This window comes from Thrips palmi, unplaced genomic scaffold, assembly GCF_012932325.1.
Source record: "Thrips palmi isolate BJ-2018 unplaced genomic scaffold, TpBJ-2018v1 HiC_scaffold_5, whole genome shotgun sequence".
NCBI classification, from domain to species: domain Eukaryota; kingdom Metazoa; phylum Arthropoda; class Insecta; order Thysanoptera; family Thripidae; genus Thrips; species Thrips palmi.
The window spans coordinates 15776535-15793361 of NW_023144632.1; the positions used below are offsets into that span (position 1 = coordinate 15776535).

Sequence of the window (16827 nt, forward strand, 5' to 3'; positions counted from 1 at the left end):
TCCATTAGGCGACGAAAAGTTGGCCTGATTGCACGGAGAGGGCAGGGGAGAGCGAGACCAGGAGCTCGACGACAACTGGATTGCAGGAAGTCTGGTGCAGCAGTACAAAAGGGATCAGGGCAATACTGGGGAGAGAACGAATCATGCGATGCCTTGGATGCAGTCAACTGGGGTGGGTGTGTGGATGCTCGTGTGTGTATGTGTGTGCTCTATTTTTCTGAGAATATGAGAGAGAGAGAGAGAGAGAGAGAGAGAGAGAGAGAGAGAGAGAGAGAGAGACAGACAGACAGACAGACAGAAAGACAGAGAGAGAGAGAGAGAGGAGAGAGAGAGAGAGAGACAGACAGACAGACAGACAGAAAGACAGAGAGAGAGAGAGAGAGAGAGAGAGACAGACAGACAGACAGACAGACAGAAAGACAGAGAGAGAGAGAGAGAGAGAGAGAGAGACAGAGAGACAGACAGACAGACAGACAGACAGACAATTCAATTCAATTCAATTCAATTCGTATTTATTAAGAAAAAAACTTAAACAAGGCACTTACAGATAGAAACATTAACATAGTAATAAACTGCCTAAAAATAGAAAAAGACAACCCCTAAGCATGACTGCTTGTCAGGGGTGGATTTACTGTCTTTCTGTCATAACAAACAATAAAAACAAACAAACAAAAATCTTTTACAAACAAAAAAGTCTTTTACAATTTAAACTCCACCTTTCTTTTTGTTATTTAGATTTTTCAATTGTTTGTACTTAAAAAATATTGTTTTAATTTTGTTTTCATGGCACTTTGACTATTTATATTCCTTAAATCTATTGGCATCTTATTTAGTATTTTTGGCACGACCACCTCTGTCAGTCTATCACCATACTTATTCATACCTATCTTATATTGGAAACTCTCATTTCTTGTTAAGTATCTATGTTGTACTATATTTCTAAACTCTTTCTTAAAATAATTTCTTTTTAAAACTTTTAATTTGTACAAATTCTCTAATGTTAAAATAGTATTTGGTAATGGAACTCTTTGCTTTTTCTTCACAATCTTTACAGCTCTCTGCTGTAATGATTTAATGGGGAGCAAGTTTGTATCCGAGGCAGATCCCCACACTTCAAGCCCATAACTCATGACTGATTCAAAGAGGGCTGTATAAGCCATGTTTACTATGTTATGTGGGGAGCAGTTACTTAATTGTGATAATTTATACAGGCAACACCTCAACTTCCCTCTTAGCATTTTAACATGGCTTTTCCAGTTTAGGTGTTTATCAACTATCAACCCTAAATACTTCACTGACTCCACCATTTCAATATTCATTTTGCAGGTGCAATTTGCAATATTACTGTGTATACACTCAATAGAATGAAATCTTAGGTTAAGATCTCTTCTTGCAATATAAGGAGTGGATATATGCATTACTTTAGTCTTTGTTCCATTCATTATGAGATTCTTATCATGACACCATTTTTGGTACTCAGTAAACTCCTCCTGCAGTCTTGCCTCAGCTATATCTAAGTTTTTGTGTACAGAAATTATAACAGTATCATCTGCATACACAAAATATTTACATTTTTTAAAACACCTTTTTAGATCGTTTATATAAATCAAGTACAGCAGGGGACCAAGAAAACTGCCTTGTGGTACACCATACTTAAGTTTTACACAGCAGCTGTCAACTCCTGCCACACTTACCTTACACATTCTGTTTTCCAGATAACTTTTAAACAGTTTGTACGCTTCTCCTCTCACCCCAATATTTTCTAAGCTTTTCAATAATTTTTCATGACTAATGGAATCAAAAGCCTTAGACAAATCCACAAACATTACAACAACATGCATACCTTTATCCAAGGACTCATTTACTATGTCAGAGAAATTTTGTAACAGATCAATGGTACTCTTTCCCTTCTGATACGCATATTGGTGTTCATCAATCACTTTGTACTTTTTGAGGTATGAGAATAAATGTGTATACATATATAGCTCAATTGCCTTGCTTATAGTTGATAAAATGGAGACTGGTCTATAATTACTATATTCACAGGGTGATCCAGTTTTATAAATAGGCCTGATTGTGGCAATTTTGATTTCATCGCAGAAAATTCCTTTTTTTATTGAGTTATTGATTATGTTTTGTAATATTGGAGCAACTAGTTCGATATTGTCACTTAGGTGTGATACCTTAATTCCATCATCACCAGGAGATTTTTCTTTTAAAGTCAGAATAATTTTATCACATCCTCTATTGTTGCTTCTGGTAAAAAGAAAGAGTTGGTTATTCTGTCAGTTGCATTCTTCAGCAAGAGTGTCGGACATTCATGCATAATACACTCAACCTGATCTTTGAAAGTATTGACAAAGTTATTGGCAACCGTTTCTATTTCTAAGATACCCGCAAAATTTTTTGTAATTATGTTGTCAATATTTTCACTCACTTTGTTATTTAATACAGAGTTTACCAGTTTCCAAGTAGCCTTAATATCATTTTTACATTTTTCAAATTGCTCCTCCATATATCTTTCCTTGCTTCTTTTAATAGAGTAAATTATTTTATTTCTGAGACCCTGATAAACTTGTCTCAGCTCCAGTCTTTTTAAGTAGCTTTCTTTCGAGGACACTTTCCATCTTTTGAAGGCTTTATCTCTCTCATGCATTAAGCGAACAATCTCATCAGTTATCCAAGGTTTTCTTACATGTCCATTTACTTTTCTCTCCTTCATTTTAACCCTTATGGTAGCAGACGAAAATGCCTCTCTAAGTTCTAAATAATTTTCACTTGGACTTTCCGTCATATTATTTTTGACACTATTTAAGTTTTCCTTCCACCTCTTTTTTACAAGTATGTTCTTCATTTTGTTTTCACTTTTTCCATCTTCCTCACATTTATTTTTATTATTCTGAAAAGAGAGCAGACAGACAGACAGACAGACAGACAGAGAGAGACGGTTAGAGGGAGAGGGAGAGAGAGAGAGAAATTGAAAGAGAGAGCGGGAGAGTGTGTGTGTGTGTGCAAGCGGTAGCCCACTTCAAAACTTAGAAAGAGCTGGAGAGGGGCATACAAGCGAAGAGTGCCCAGCCCGACCACGCCACGCCACGCCACGCCCTCTGTCAGTCCGTCTAAGGCGCGTCCGTCCGTCCGGGATAGTAGTACGTTGTTGCTGCGGCGCTGCGGCGAGGCCCGGGACTCCGAGATAGAGCCGTGCACCGAGGAAGGACTCGCTCGAGTGGAAACGAAGCGAGGCAGGCTTGGAGGAAGGGGGAAGTGAGGTGTTTTTGCTGAATGGCATCGAATTGGCCGCCCGGCTTCGCCCGGCTTCGCCCGGCTCGGTGGCGTGCCCGGGATTGGTGCTGCCGCGTTGCCTCGCTCAATAAATCATCTGGCCACTCGGCGCGTCGCGGCCGCCAGCCTTTTTGCTGTCCGCCTGCCGAGCTCCGATGAAGACTCCTCGAGGAGCGCCACCGAGCCACGGGCCGCCCGGTCAGTCAGTCGGCCTCTGACTGTCTGTCTCTCTCGCATGAAGCTTCTCCTCGTAGCGGTGCGAGAGAGACAGCGGGCTGATTGGGCAGGGGGCGGGGGTCTCGCCAATATGTCTCTCACTTACGGGGCTCTCCATGAGAGCGAGAGAGAGGCCTCTTCCTCGGAGGCAGCCCGCAGAGCGGCGAAACGCTGCGGGGGCAGGTGGCGAGCCTCGGCGCCACCCTACACGCTTCCAGGGCCGACACACGGCGACACACGGCGTCACAGGTGCCAACAGAATCAGGCCAACAAGCCCTCTGCACTCGTCGGGGCCCTGCTTCCCGGCGGCCCCGGGGCCCTTGGGCTGCCCTCTGGGCCCCACGCGCCTCGAGGGCGGAGGGCACACTTGACAGGTGGTGATAGGGACGGTCGGCCGGCAGCAGTCTGATTCCGAGAGTCGTCCTCGTCGCCCTGCCTTGCTCGCACCCGCACGGGACGGCCCGTGTGACAGAGCGACGGAAACGACTCTCGGAATCAGTCGGCAGGCCAACAGCTGGTCGATGGCAGGACGGGCAGGCGTGGCAGCAGGGTTGGCATCCCCGCCGCTGATCCGAGATATTGCCAACATACCGACGCCGCCGCCACCGATCCCTCTATTCCCCTCTCATTCGTTTTATTTTTTTAACCTTCATGCCGATTCCTCGAGACCGCGCGCGTCATGAGGTGAGGCATGCGCCTCGTGGCCATGGCCTCGCTCGTGCCCACGTGGCCAATAAGCTGGTCGGAGCGACGGGAATGAAAACGGCATCAAAATGAGTTTCTGAGCTCTTTGCACTATTTCGGCGGCAGAGACGAACGAACAAGCCCCGCTCGTCTCGAGTCTGTATCCAATTTGCTCGTACTCCAGCGAGAGCACTGAAAACCCAAACGCAGTCTACTCCGCACCTCCAAATTGCGTGCCATTTTTTTGCCCGCATCGAAAATGGTGAAGTCACTCCGCACCAGAAAGTGTGAAGCTCTGCACTCTTATTTTGACCGCGTGGGTGGTGGGTGCACCAGTGCACAGTGGAGGACCTGTGGAGGCGGTCCAAATCCTGAACGGGTTCTGGGCTCCCGAGTCGCTATCTCAAATCGAAGTGTGACCCCACCAATGGATTGCTCTCCGAACGAGGAATCCATTGGTGGGCCCACCAGATGCTCGGTTTGGCCCACTGAAGTTCGGCCGCCTGTGCCAGTCCACATGCAGTACACTCTTAATGTCTTACAATGAAATTTGACCTATGTTATTCGTATGTTACAGTGAATTCGGCGCAAGCATAATACGAAGCAATATTCCTTCGTCATACGAATCTTTATAGCTTTTTCCTTGTAAGATACAACGAAAAACCTTCGTAATACGAAGAAAAACCACCTTCGTATTATGCTTGCGCCATTTCCTTCGCATTGTGGGAAATTTCTTCGTAAGACATTGTGCGGCTTGAGACTCACCCGTCGATGAGCGGCACCTCCTTGAGCAGCCTGCGCACGAGGTCCAGCCGCTCCTGGTGCGTGGACAGGCCGCGGGAGCCGCGCAGGGACAGCGGCACGCCGAGCGCCAGCGCCAGCAGCACGCACAGCGAGCACACTGCCAGCCCCACGCACCACGGCCGGCGGCGGCGAGCTGCGGACAGAGAGACAGCGTCACATTCAGGACCGGTCGGCCACGCTGACGGCTGCCGTCATGCAATTGCTTTGTGACGGAAATACGGCGGCAACGGGGCGAAAATAGGGTCCGTGTCACTTTGGCGCCAAATCGCCGCTTCTGCTGGTGTCGTCCGCTGCTGCCGGTGCACTGTGTGCCATAGGGGACCGGAGTGGGCGGCCAAAAAAATTATCGACGCGTTTTGAGCTCCAGGGGCGCTCTAACGGGACCAGAATCGAACGTGTGGCCCCACCAATGGATTTCTCTGCGGCCGAGGAGAGGAATCCTTACGTCACACGTTCGGTTCGAGTCCTTGTTTGGCGACTCTGGAGCTCAAAACGCGTCAAGAGTTTTGGCCGCCTCCACCGGTCTTCCGGCCCACTGTGCACTGGCTTCTTCTTCTTCTTCTTCTTCTTCTTCTTCTTCTTCTTCTTCTTCTTCTTGCCCCTGTACTGGTGGTGTGGCGCGGCACATCTGGTGCACTGAGGGGAAGAAGTGATCTACGGTCTGGCACTCTTCCATCGCGCAGTCGTATTCTGCCTCGACACCAAATATGCGTGCATCGGCACACACACACACGCGCGCACAAACGCGCACACCTACACACACATACATTAGCTTTGTGGCGAACAACAAGCAAACAGGTACATTTGTTACAAAGGCGCGTGAAAAATGGGTCGGAGAAGCGGGGGGGAATGGCCTCGCTGGGGGAAATTGAGTTTTCATGGCCCCTTGCTTGTGCACAACAAATACAGTGTAGTTCTATCCCGTGTGTAAGCCGTTCCCCCATTCCAGCGTAAAGCTGCCACGCGTTCTGCGCGCCTTTGAGTGCCCTGCTGTGCCTTGCTGTGCCCTGCCCTGCTCTGCAGCAGCACGCGTTCCTCACACGCTCATCGATTGTGCCTTGGCAGTGGAATGGTCCGAATCACCCGGGGGCCTCAAACTCACCAGACTGATTCCGAGAGGCGTTCTCGTCGCTCTGTCTCTCTTGCACCCAAAAGGAACGGCCCCTACTCTGCAAACGCAAGGCTGCGCACAGCACACAGTTTCAAATACGCACACTATTCTAAAGGGTGTTCCTAAAGGTGTGCGAGAGAACAGCCTCGTATCAAATGTCCAGTTTTGGCACCAACCACAAAACATTTTTTTTACGGCACCGAGGAATAGGGAGGCCACGGTCAGTCGAGCCCGGACTCTACAGAACGCCACCGAGCTGGTGAGGAAACCACTATTTTGCAGCATAACAGCACGGGCCGTGCTGTGTCGCTGGGCCCGTGCCCTGCATCCGGACTTCTCTGGCAACAATTAACAGGCACCGTCGTCGTTAGTTCAACGAGCTGTGATTGTCGCGGATTGCCGACAGCATGCTTCATTCTCGGAAACTCGATGATTGGGCCGCTCGCAGTCGACAGCAGCAAAAGGAAGCCCTGCGGGTTGCTTATTTAGAGAAGCTCAGCGGGTTCGGCACCATCCCCCTCCACCCGACCCAGTCATGGTAGGGGGGTGGCGGACGCCCCAGGTTGCGGATAGTCACCATTGCAGTACCTGCCTCCTACCGGCGGTCTGGGTAGCGTAGTGGTAACGCTCGCTGCTCCCACGCTGCGGATACGGGTTCGTCGCTCGGAAAATTTGTCCCTTTTTTGGACTGTCTGCGTACTGCAAAGATCTGCCGCGAGTAGCGTAAGATCTGTCGCGAGTTAGAGAAAGATCTGTCGCGAGTAAGAGAAAGATCTGTCGCGAGTTAGAGAAAGATCTGTCGCGAGACCGTTAGGTTAGGTTAGGATAGGTTGGATCATTTGGTTCCAGGCTTCTTGGGGCAGCCTCCCGTGCGTTCCGCCAGACGAGTTGTGCGGTGGTGCCGAACCCGTTGAGCTTCTCAAAATATGCCTGAGGGTTGGCGCGCCAGGCACTCCATCTTCGGAGCCACCCGAAAACAGATCCTCACCAGCAAGGTGGGTGCGCGTGAACCAAGGAGCGGGGTGCGCTATGGGCGCGGGCCACGGGAGCAGGTCTCGGCTGTCGATTTTGGCGGGGCAGTGCAGCGCGCCGCGCTCGCTGCGGACACGCCACTGGTAGCTTCCTTTTCTCATCACACTGGAAACTACCGTGAAACAGGTCGCATTCACCTTGACTCACGATCCAGGCCAATTTTGCGATCAGGTTTATTCATTGACTTGACTTGATTGGGATCGGAAGAGGGACATGCGATTCGGGCAAGGAACAAACAAGATATTCGGGTTGATTCGGGAAGTAGCTTGAAGATGAGGTTCAAAGATTTGATCCTTAAAAAGAAAGATGCTTTGTACGCCTCATCGTATCATTATTCCAGACGTTATGTGTGAATTTTGTCGCGTTCGAGTAAAAACGATGTCACATTTGTGTGACCGTGACACTGCCGTGTAGTAGTTCGTTTCAACGCGGATCGAAACTCAAACAAATGTGACACTTTGTGACAAAATTCACAATCCAGTGATGAGCGTGACGCCATAACAGTGTAGCCGTGGGAGCGTTTTACCATTTTACAGTATGAAAAACAAACCATCCTCATAATGAACCTGGATTTGTTTGTTCGGTTTCAAATGGCGCCCAGTGCTTTGTGGTTGGCGCTTGGCTCATTTCCGACCCACCGCTGAAAGAAGATGCCGTGTCGCAAAGTTGTGGTGAAAGGATGGCGTTCTTTTCGAAATGAATGGCATAAAGGTCCCCGCGCTTGGCTTGCTTCTTCGTTTCCGGAGTCAGGACAGGGCCCCGCCACGCCACGGCCTGCCCGTCCGCCCTGGCATTGCAACGCCACGCAGTCAGGCGTGGGCCTCCCCCCAGACCCGGTACACTGAGTTGACAATGGCCGATGTGATGTCTCCGAGGCTCACCGTGCGCCTCCACTGTGACTGTGAAACCAAGTGTGGCGAACTCCACACCACCATCCAGATTATGCGGGTGGAATTTACCGTCCTCCACACTAGTTGTGGAGTTCTCCACGTTTGCACCACTTAAAGTGTGGAGGCTGCAAGTTCCACTCACGTCTAAAAGTGGAGAATTACTCCACACCAGGAAGTGCGAAGTTCTCCGCGCTTGATTGGACGGTGTCCTCACTCTTCGAGCCTGCATGCCCTTTGCGTGCCCATCGCAGCACCGAGCAGAGCAGCACGCGGTGGACTCAACAAAAGGGCGTCGACTGCCCATCAATCGCCGTGCATGACAGCTAGGGTGTGGAGCGTTGGAACAAAACTGAAGTTTGACTTTTCATAGCGAAGACGAAAGAGAAACCAACCGCCGAACACACGGGCAAGCATTGCCACACAAACACACGATATTTGCTCTATGTCTACCCTTCCCCTCACACACACACACACACACACACGCACTCACGGCAGTGTATTTGCACCCTAGTTTATTCTGGCCATTTAGGTAAATAAAGGATCCTAGAAATCCACCGGAGCCGGGGCGGAATGGGACACGCGGCCCAGGCGTCGCCGCGGCCTGTAGCTTTTTCATGAGGCACCAGACTGATTCCGAGAGTCGCTTTCGTCGCCCCGTCCCTCTCGCACCCATATGGGACGCGCCGCGAGTGCGAGCGAGGCGGGGCGACGAAAGCGACTCTCAGTCTGCGGCACCTCGCAAGGACGCGGCCGGCCGGTCCGCCGTAAAAGTTGAGGACACTCAGAGGATTGCAGAACTACCGCATCCTTCCGTCTGCCCGGCCCAGGCCCAGACCCAACCCGCACTGCCGCCGCTCGGCCGCCGCTGAATAGAGTCCCCGCACTGCTGCACGGTTTCCGGAGTACCCCTTTACTGCAGCACAGCTTCCAAAATCCCCTACAGCTGGTCAGTTGTTCCCAGCACCCCCCACTGCTGCACAGTTGTTCCAAGAACCCCATCCTTGGGCTGCTGCACAGGTTGTTCACTCTCAGCCGCCCCCCTCCCCTCCCCAGATTTTTGCAGATTATTAGTACTCATCATTGCAAAAAATTATGATAGTTTTTAGCAGATGATACATTCATTGAGGCCTACATAAAACAGAAATAGTGCAGTGGTTATTGCAGTTTGAATGGCGGTGTATTGGTTGGAGTTTGGAGTGTTTACCGCTCGAAGCGCAGCGACCCCTGTACAGCAGCGCTCGGTGGGCTGATACCAAATCGAGGCCGAGCGGGCCGGCCGGCTGGACGGGACCGGTGTCCGGACGAGGGCCTCCCCGATTTGGAGAGGGGGGGGGGGCATCTACCACAGGCAAGCCGCGACCCCGCAGGCCGATGCCGAGCCGAGTCGCTCCGTCTCTCTCCTGCTCAGAGGAAAGGCGACGAAGCACATTCAGCCTTGCTGCCGAAGCAAAGTGTCTCGGGAAGCCCCAATGAAGCCGGGCGCGGCGTGTCGAGTGGCGCCACTCCAGGACGACCCCCCCCCCTCTCTCTCCACGCCCGCTGCATAGCAAGCCGCTATGATCCCGAGTAACGAGGAGCGTCCCACTGCGACACCGACCCTATAAATTATTCCGTCACACCATTCCGTCGATTTGTTCCTTTTATTCGCGGCGCCTTTTCCCCCGGCATTATACATTCATCCGACGCGGCCGTCTTCGGCCCTGAATTAAATAGATCCGATTATTCGCACAAAAACAAACGAGGTCGGCCTTGCCCTTGCGACGCCGGGCGACGCCGGGCGACGCCGGGCGACGACGCGGACCCGACACAGCGCCCCGACACAAATGAATAAATTTGGGTAATCAACCGACCGGTGCCGGCGTCGCGGCGCGTCGCGGCGGCTCCACGTGGCCCGCCTGAGCCGATCCAGGGGGTGGCGGGGAGACGACAGCTTCGCGCGGAGACGGCCAAGGCCGAATGATTCTCGCAGACGCGCACAGTGGAACCAAGAACCCCACTCTTGAAAGGCGGAGGTTAAGGGGTATTGAAATGCACGCTTTTTTGATTTTCATACCGGCCCAACCGGAAAATTGTTTTTTCATCTATTTAATTAGCCTACGCCAAAACTGAGACCGGTCGAACAGGACCTAGGGGTCGCCAATGTTTTTTTAAGGTTCAATTTCGACACTGTTTTGCTAAATTCCGAGAATTTTCGTGTTGTGGGTTCCCAGATCGACCGGTCTAGACCGAGCACCCCGGACTCGTTTTTGTCTCTTTCTACTTAGTACGGGGAGTAAAATGAGAGCTCGTAGGGCCCGATCGGACATGTTTGGGAAAATTAGTAACGTCGTTTTGGTGAAAAAAATGCCTTTTTTTAGCGTTTTAAAAGTTTGGAATTTTTTAGCTGTTTTGCGTCTGCACCGAACGAATCGTCCTGAACGTCACTTTATAGAAAAAAGTCTCAGCTTTCGAATGCCGTATCGGGAAATGCTCTACGACCTTTCGTTAAGGAGATACAGGCGTTAAACGAATAACATGTCACTCAAAATGTCAATTTAATTAGTGATATTTATCAGTGGAGTGCTTCCTTTTTCATTGCTACTTTAACAGTTTGTAAAGATTTCGCATACTTTGAGCCTGGACGTCAGCAACTGCGATAGCGAGGAGGCGGGGGTGGGGATCGATGCGCGGTGGACGTGCACACTGTAGGTAGCTCGGCCCAGGCGGCACAGGTGAGACTGCAGGTGGTGGGGGAAAGCAGCCAGTGGTGGGGGGATGCCGGCTTCTCGGTAGCACACGTGCTGCGTCTCGCTCTGGTCCGCTCCGCTCAGTGTCAGCTGACAGTGTAGCGTTGCCGTCCAAGGGGCCAGTCGTCTTGATGGCGGACATCAAGACGACTGGCCCGTTTGACGGCAACGCCTACACTGTCAGCTGACACTGAAGCGCACGCGCGGCGGGCCGGACCGGAGCGAGACGCAGCACGTGTGCTACCGAGAAGCCAGCATCCCCCCCCCACTGGCTGCTTTCCCCCACCGCCTGCAGTCTCACCTGTGCCGCCTGGGCCGAGCTACCTACAGTGTGCACGTCCACCGCGCATCGATCCCCACCCCCGCCTCCTCGCTATCGCAGTTGCTGACGCCCAGGCTCAAAGTATGCGAAATCTTTACAAACTGTTAAAGTAGCAATGAAAAAGGAAGCACTCCACTGATAAAAATCACTAATTAAATTGACATTTTGAGTGACATGTTATTCGTTTAACGCCTGTATCTCCTTAACGAAAGGTCGTAGAGCATTTCCCGATACGGCATTCGAAAGCTGAGACTTTTTTCTATAATATGACGTTCAGGACGATTCGTTTGGTGCAGACACAAAACAGCTAAAAAATTCCAAACTTTTAAAACGCTAAAAAAAGGCATTTTTTTCACCAAAACAACGTTACTTATTTTCCCAAACTTGTCCGATCGGACCCCACGAGCTCTCATTTTACTCCCCGTACTAAGTAGAAAGAGACAAAAACGAGTCCGGGGTGCTCGGTCTAGACCGGTCGATCTGGGAACCCACAACACGAAAATTCTCGGAATTTAGCAAAACAGTGTCGAAATTGAACCTTAAAAAAACATTGGCGACCCCTAGGTCCTGTTCGACCGGTCTCAGTTTTGGCGTAGGCTAATTAAATAGATGAAAAAACAATTTTCCGGTTGGGCCGGTATGAAAATCAAAAAAGCGTGCATTTCAATACCCCTTAGCGGAGGTGGGGGATTTTGAGTCACCGCACTTCAAGTGTGGGTTTCTGCTCCATGCCTGAAGAGGGCGCTCTGTGAGCTACTCCGCGCTTCAAAGTGGAGACTGCAAACTCGGCCTCAAGTGTATGGCTAGTGCGCTGGTCGGTACTCACCTCTGGCCTCGGGCGCGCTGTCCTTGCTGGAGCAGGAGGACGCCGAGTCGGGGTAGCCCAGGTGGATGTGCGAGCGGGAGGCGCGCCCGTTGCAGCGCGGCGCCGCCACGTCGGGCAGCTCGGACAGGCAGGTCGTCTGCAACAAGGCAACGCCATTATGGGGCTGGCCGGCAGGCTGGGGCAGGCTGGGGCAGGCAGCCTCACTCCCGGAATATGCAGCCACACTGACAGACTCAAACCTGCACGCGAGCGCACACCTACGCACATACACGTACACCTAGGCACACACACGTACACCTACGCACACACGCACATCTAGACACCTGCAACACACATACATACCACACACACACACACACACACCAACACACGCACACACCAACACATGGAGATATTAAGAGACGCTTATTGACCCGCGGCGCTCGCGCGCTCGCAGTGGCGTGGCAATCCCCTCGACAGGTTTGCCCCACAAGATGCACGGCTCGATCCCCGCCAGGCCCGGCAGCACGCGGGCAGGCCAATATGAACCGACCTTCCCCTCCCCCCCCTTTTCTCTCCGAGGCACAGTTTCAAGGCCCACTTTATGCCGCGATAAAATGGCGACCTGACAGCATCAGCCAGTCTGAATTTCAATGGGCCCGACCCGACCCCCGCGTATGCGCATGTGTGAGTGTGAGGGAGAGTTGGGTATGTGTCAGTGCGCATGCGCTGTGTGTGCGTGTTTAGGTCGTGTGCGTGCGTGTGCCTGCAGGTGTGTGTGTGTGTGTGTGTGTGTGTATGTGTGTGTGTACACACTTTTCAGACAGCCCTCCCATTCGGCTTTATGATCTGCATGGACAGGCTGCGCAACCGCAGAAGGATTAAAACGCATCGCGCAAATCGACGAGATGCTCCGGTTGGATTTACGGCTTGCCTGGGGTTGGCGGCAACCAGCGGCAGCGCGGTGCGAGGCGGAGCGTGAGAGCCCCTCCAAGGCACCTGCGCTGGGCTTGCTTTTTATCCCTGCCTCGGACAGAGAGGGACTCTCGCTGCAACTCCCACCCACGGAGCGCTCGCCGGTCGGCCAGAGCCAGCGCTGCCGACTCTCCGATTGTAAAAAGCACGGCGGGAGCCTTGTAAGTGAATCCACACTGTGACACCAAAAGCGTGGAGGCTGAACATCACATTTCTGCGTTTCAGTGTGGAGTTCCGGTGACGTGCTCCGGGAGGAAAATACAGGCACGCGTGTCCTAATTTTGACCGAATTTGGACAAAAAAAAATCGCTCATTGCGAGGTCATGTTGACTTGAGATGTTTCGTTCTCCGTGGGCCGCCGAGGCTCCTTGCCGGCGCTTGCCAGTCTCTGGGGGCCTGGAAGGGAATCCTCTCATTGACAGTGTGAGGTCGGCAAGTCGGTGAGCGCTTCCAGGAAGCAGGGGAGGTGGCAGCAGGGCTCACGCCACGCCACGCCACGCCACGCCGCCCGCCTGCGCGCGCCCAAACGTCTCCCGGAGTTTCGGCGATATAATCATAGTGATGGCAAGGCGGGCGGCTCTTGCGCTTCAAGAGCCTCCTCGACAGAAACGTATGGCCCGTCACCACCACGCCACGCCACGCCCTGCCACGCCCTGCCACGCCCTGCCACGCCCCGCCCCACCACGCCCCACCAAGGCTCGCCCTGCCACGCCCCGCGCTGCTCACTCGCCACTACACCGTTGAAGACAATGTTGCAACCGAGACTCTCAAATCCTACTTAACTAGTTTACGCCTAACCGACAAAATTGGATGACGAGCACAGTGTCTCGAGCAAAGCTTCGAAAGAAACCACATCGTAGTAGAGGTAGGATGGGGAAGGAAATCGGTAAGAAAAGTACACCCTGATGCAGCTGGTATTCTGACAGCCTTACCTTCAACCAGTTATGTCAAATAAAACTGGAAATCTGAGAGTGAAATCCCCGTCAAATAGAAGTCCAGGTCTGCAGTAGGCCACAGGGGGCGCACTTATCTCACCCTGTTCTTTTCCTCCCCAACAACTACACGAGGCAATGCTTTGAAATAACAGTTAATATGCCTTACATATTGCTCAAAATGCTTGGAAGGGGAGGAACGAGACTGCCGTATGGGGAAACTCTCTTGTTTACCTTTCTTTTGTTTCCAAGTTTGAGCGCGAGGCGCTTCGTGTAATCAAGTGAGGTGATGACGCCTAGAGGCGGGGCCAGCGCGGCCAGCGAGGTCCGGACGCTAAGGCGCCTTTATTAAACCGATAAACTCTTTCCTGGCAATCACCCGGTTTGCCTATTAGCACGCCGCAAGCGCGTTGCGGCACACTGTGATTCCACGAATGTGACGTCATTACTCGTTAGAATGTGAGTTTTCGTCACGTTCCACCGCAACGAAAATGGTGAAAAGTAAAACAAAATTATGAGGGTCGTAGAAAGCACAACGAAGACTCGCCTAGACTGCACTCGCCATGCCGGTTCCATTGTGTGGAGTTTGCAGTCTTGGCATCTTGCAAACGTGTAGGATGTGGACTGCAAACTCCACACGTATGGAGAACCACGCCGCGCCAGGAAGTGCGGGGGGCTGCACAATTGGATTGACAGTCATGTCATGTCGCTGGGTGCTTAAAACAGAAGGCAGGAACTGGTGAATGCCTTGCGGTGTTCCGCCGCTGGCTTTTGGCTTATCCCGTAAACGAGAAATTAAAACAGATGCAGCCGCGCGTGCAGGGCGGCCAGCTTGAAGCCAGCTTGAAGCCAGCTTCACGCCCGAGATTACACAACATGGCGGCGCCCGCGGCAGTGTGGCCCCGCCGCTTGCCGCCAAGACCGGCGCCCTCCCTTGTCTCTTGCAGCCACACCTGGGATGCACGGGCGACTCCTGAAAAAGACCTCTTTTTTTTCAGAGCACTCCAGACGACTTCTGGGAAAAAGACGCCCTTTCCCAGCACAGGTAGTACCAGAAATTACCAAGCCTGCTCTGGGAAAAGGGGTCTTCTCCCCAGGGGCCGCCTGGGATTTCCAACACTGGAAAACAACGAATGTGACGTCATATTCGTTCGAATGTGACATCATATGCAAACGAACGTGACAAAACTCGCACTGTAACGAATATGACGTCACATTCGTTGGCTACCAGTGCACTTGCTTTGCCGTGGAGCCGCCAGGGCGACGTCAGCTTTGGAGCGAGACAACGCGCCGCCCTGTCCGTCATGCCGCTCGGTTGTCACTGCATTCGTGCGCCCTGCCGCGTAGCCTGCACTGCAAAACCTAACCAAGTATTTGGAACACGTGAAGTACAAACTATTTACTTTGTTATAATGACAATAAAGGTCATAAGTTGATAAGAGTTTTCTATGTTAGCGCTCTTTGTAAAAAAAAACTACCTTTCTTTGTGAGGTTTGCAAGATCAACCGTACTCGTCTCTCTCACACACATCCCCCCGAAACGCCCCACGAATGCGAGAGAGGCAGAGCCGCGCCGGGCCGCCCAGCAGCGTGCCGCCTCCACTGTCAAACCGAGAACTCTACGCTGCCAGGTGCGGAGTACATTTTCCACACTTCAAGTGTGGATAAGCCCACAAAGTCCCTGTCTGTTGCATGGAGAACTCCACACTAGAAGTGTGGAGACTGCAAACCCTGCACTGCCAAGTGCGGAGACTGCGAATTTCACACCTCCACAATCCAAGTGTGCAAGTTCTCCACACTTGGTTTCACAGTGTCTGCAGAGGCCTCCACGGCCCGCGCTAATGGCAGCCTGTCACGTTGGCGAGGCATGGCGGGGCATGGCGAGGCATGGCGGGGCATGGCGGGGCATGGCGGGGCATGGCGGGGCCCTCGTCGGCCAGAAAGGCTGCGGACCGAAATGAGGCCCGTGCAAATGTTGGCTCTGCTCTCCTGCCGCTGCACTCGCTTGTGGCGCTTGCGGCGTGCGGTCGGCCGGGGCGGCCGGCCCGGCAGGCCAGCCCAACAGGCCGCCGGGGCCGCGCTCGGCGACACACCGCGAGGCATGCCTCGCGCCTGCCTCGCGCCTGCCGCCTCAGAGACGCGGCGGGACGGGCCGTCGCCTGGCCAATGTTTTATTTAGCCTCTCCGAGCGACGCTCTATGCGGCCCCCGGCACGCTCCACGTGTGTGTGTGTGTGTGTGTGTGTGTGTGTGTGTGTGTGTGTGTGTGCAGTGACTCGGCTGGATGCGCCCGCTTCGGAGACACGCCTCGCCTGCTTACAGAGATAAAGTGTGATGAGGTCATGCTTACCTTCCAGCACGGTGTACACCGTGCCTTCCAGGCACCGTGCCTTACCTTCCAGGCACCGTGCCTCGCCTTCCAGGCGGCGTGCCTTCCAGGCGGCGTGCCTTCCAGGCGGCCCTGGGACGCCCGTCCCCCCTTCCCCTTGGACGGGCAGCGCGGCCGCTGAGCGGGTAGGCAACCAACCAGCCGTACGACCGCTCAGACAGCGAGGCTTTGTTTCCGACTCGCCCCGCCCTGCCAAGCCTGCCCCAATCCGCCCTGATCTGCCCTACCCTGCCCGCCCCGCCCCGCCCCGCCCCGCCCTGGTGCCTGCGGTTTCCAAAGGGGCGCTGACGACCAGGTCCCGTCCTTATTGTGTTTGTACTAAGCAATCGCGGAGCCACCGCAGCAGTGCACCGCTGCGGAGTCTCATGACAACGGATGATCCCCGGCCGTCGCTCCGCCTCTCTCACACGCACGACTCGCGAGGGTGCGCGAGAGAGACAGAGGCAGTGCTGCTCCCCTCCATGCCGAAGGCCGAGAATAAGTCCGCAACAGGCTGCCATCATGTCGTACAGACAGGCTGGGCTGTTCCCAGCGAGTTCCCTCCAACCCTTTCGCGGCAAAACAGAAACAAGAAAAAACAACAAAAAAAAACTAGCAGTAAACTACGGACGCGGCAATCTCTATGGCGCGGTAGATAGATGGCGTCCCGCCACGCGTTGTG

The 16827-nt window shown here is 53.0% G+C and overlaps 1 protein-coding gene across 1 annotated transcript in view; it reads right to left on the reverse strand.

Moving 5' to 3' along the window:
• LOC117650945 (dipeptidase 1-like) overlaps positions 1-16827 on the reverse strand; it is a 110859-nt gene that overhangs the window by 55092 nt on the left and 38940 nt on the right. Inside the window, exons 2-4 of the mRNA XM_034394602.1 lie at positions 11894-12029; positions 11047-11055; positions 4948-5119 (exon numbers count right to left, since the gene is read on the reverse strand). Coding sequence (XP_034250493.1) covers positions 4948-5119; positions 11047-11055; positions 11894-12029 — 317 coding nt within the window. The remainder of the gene's footprint in view (positions 1-4947; positions 5120-11046; positions 11056-11893; positions 12030-16827) is intronic.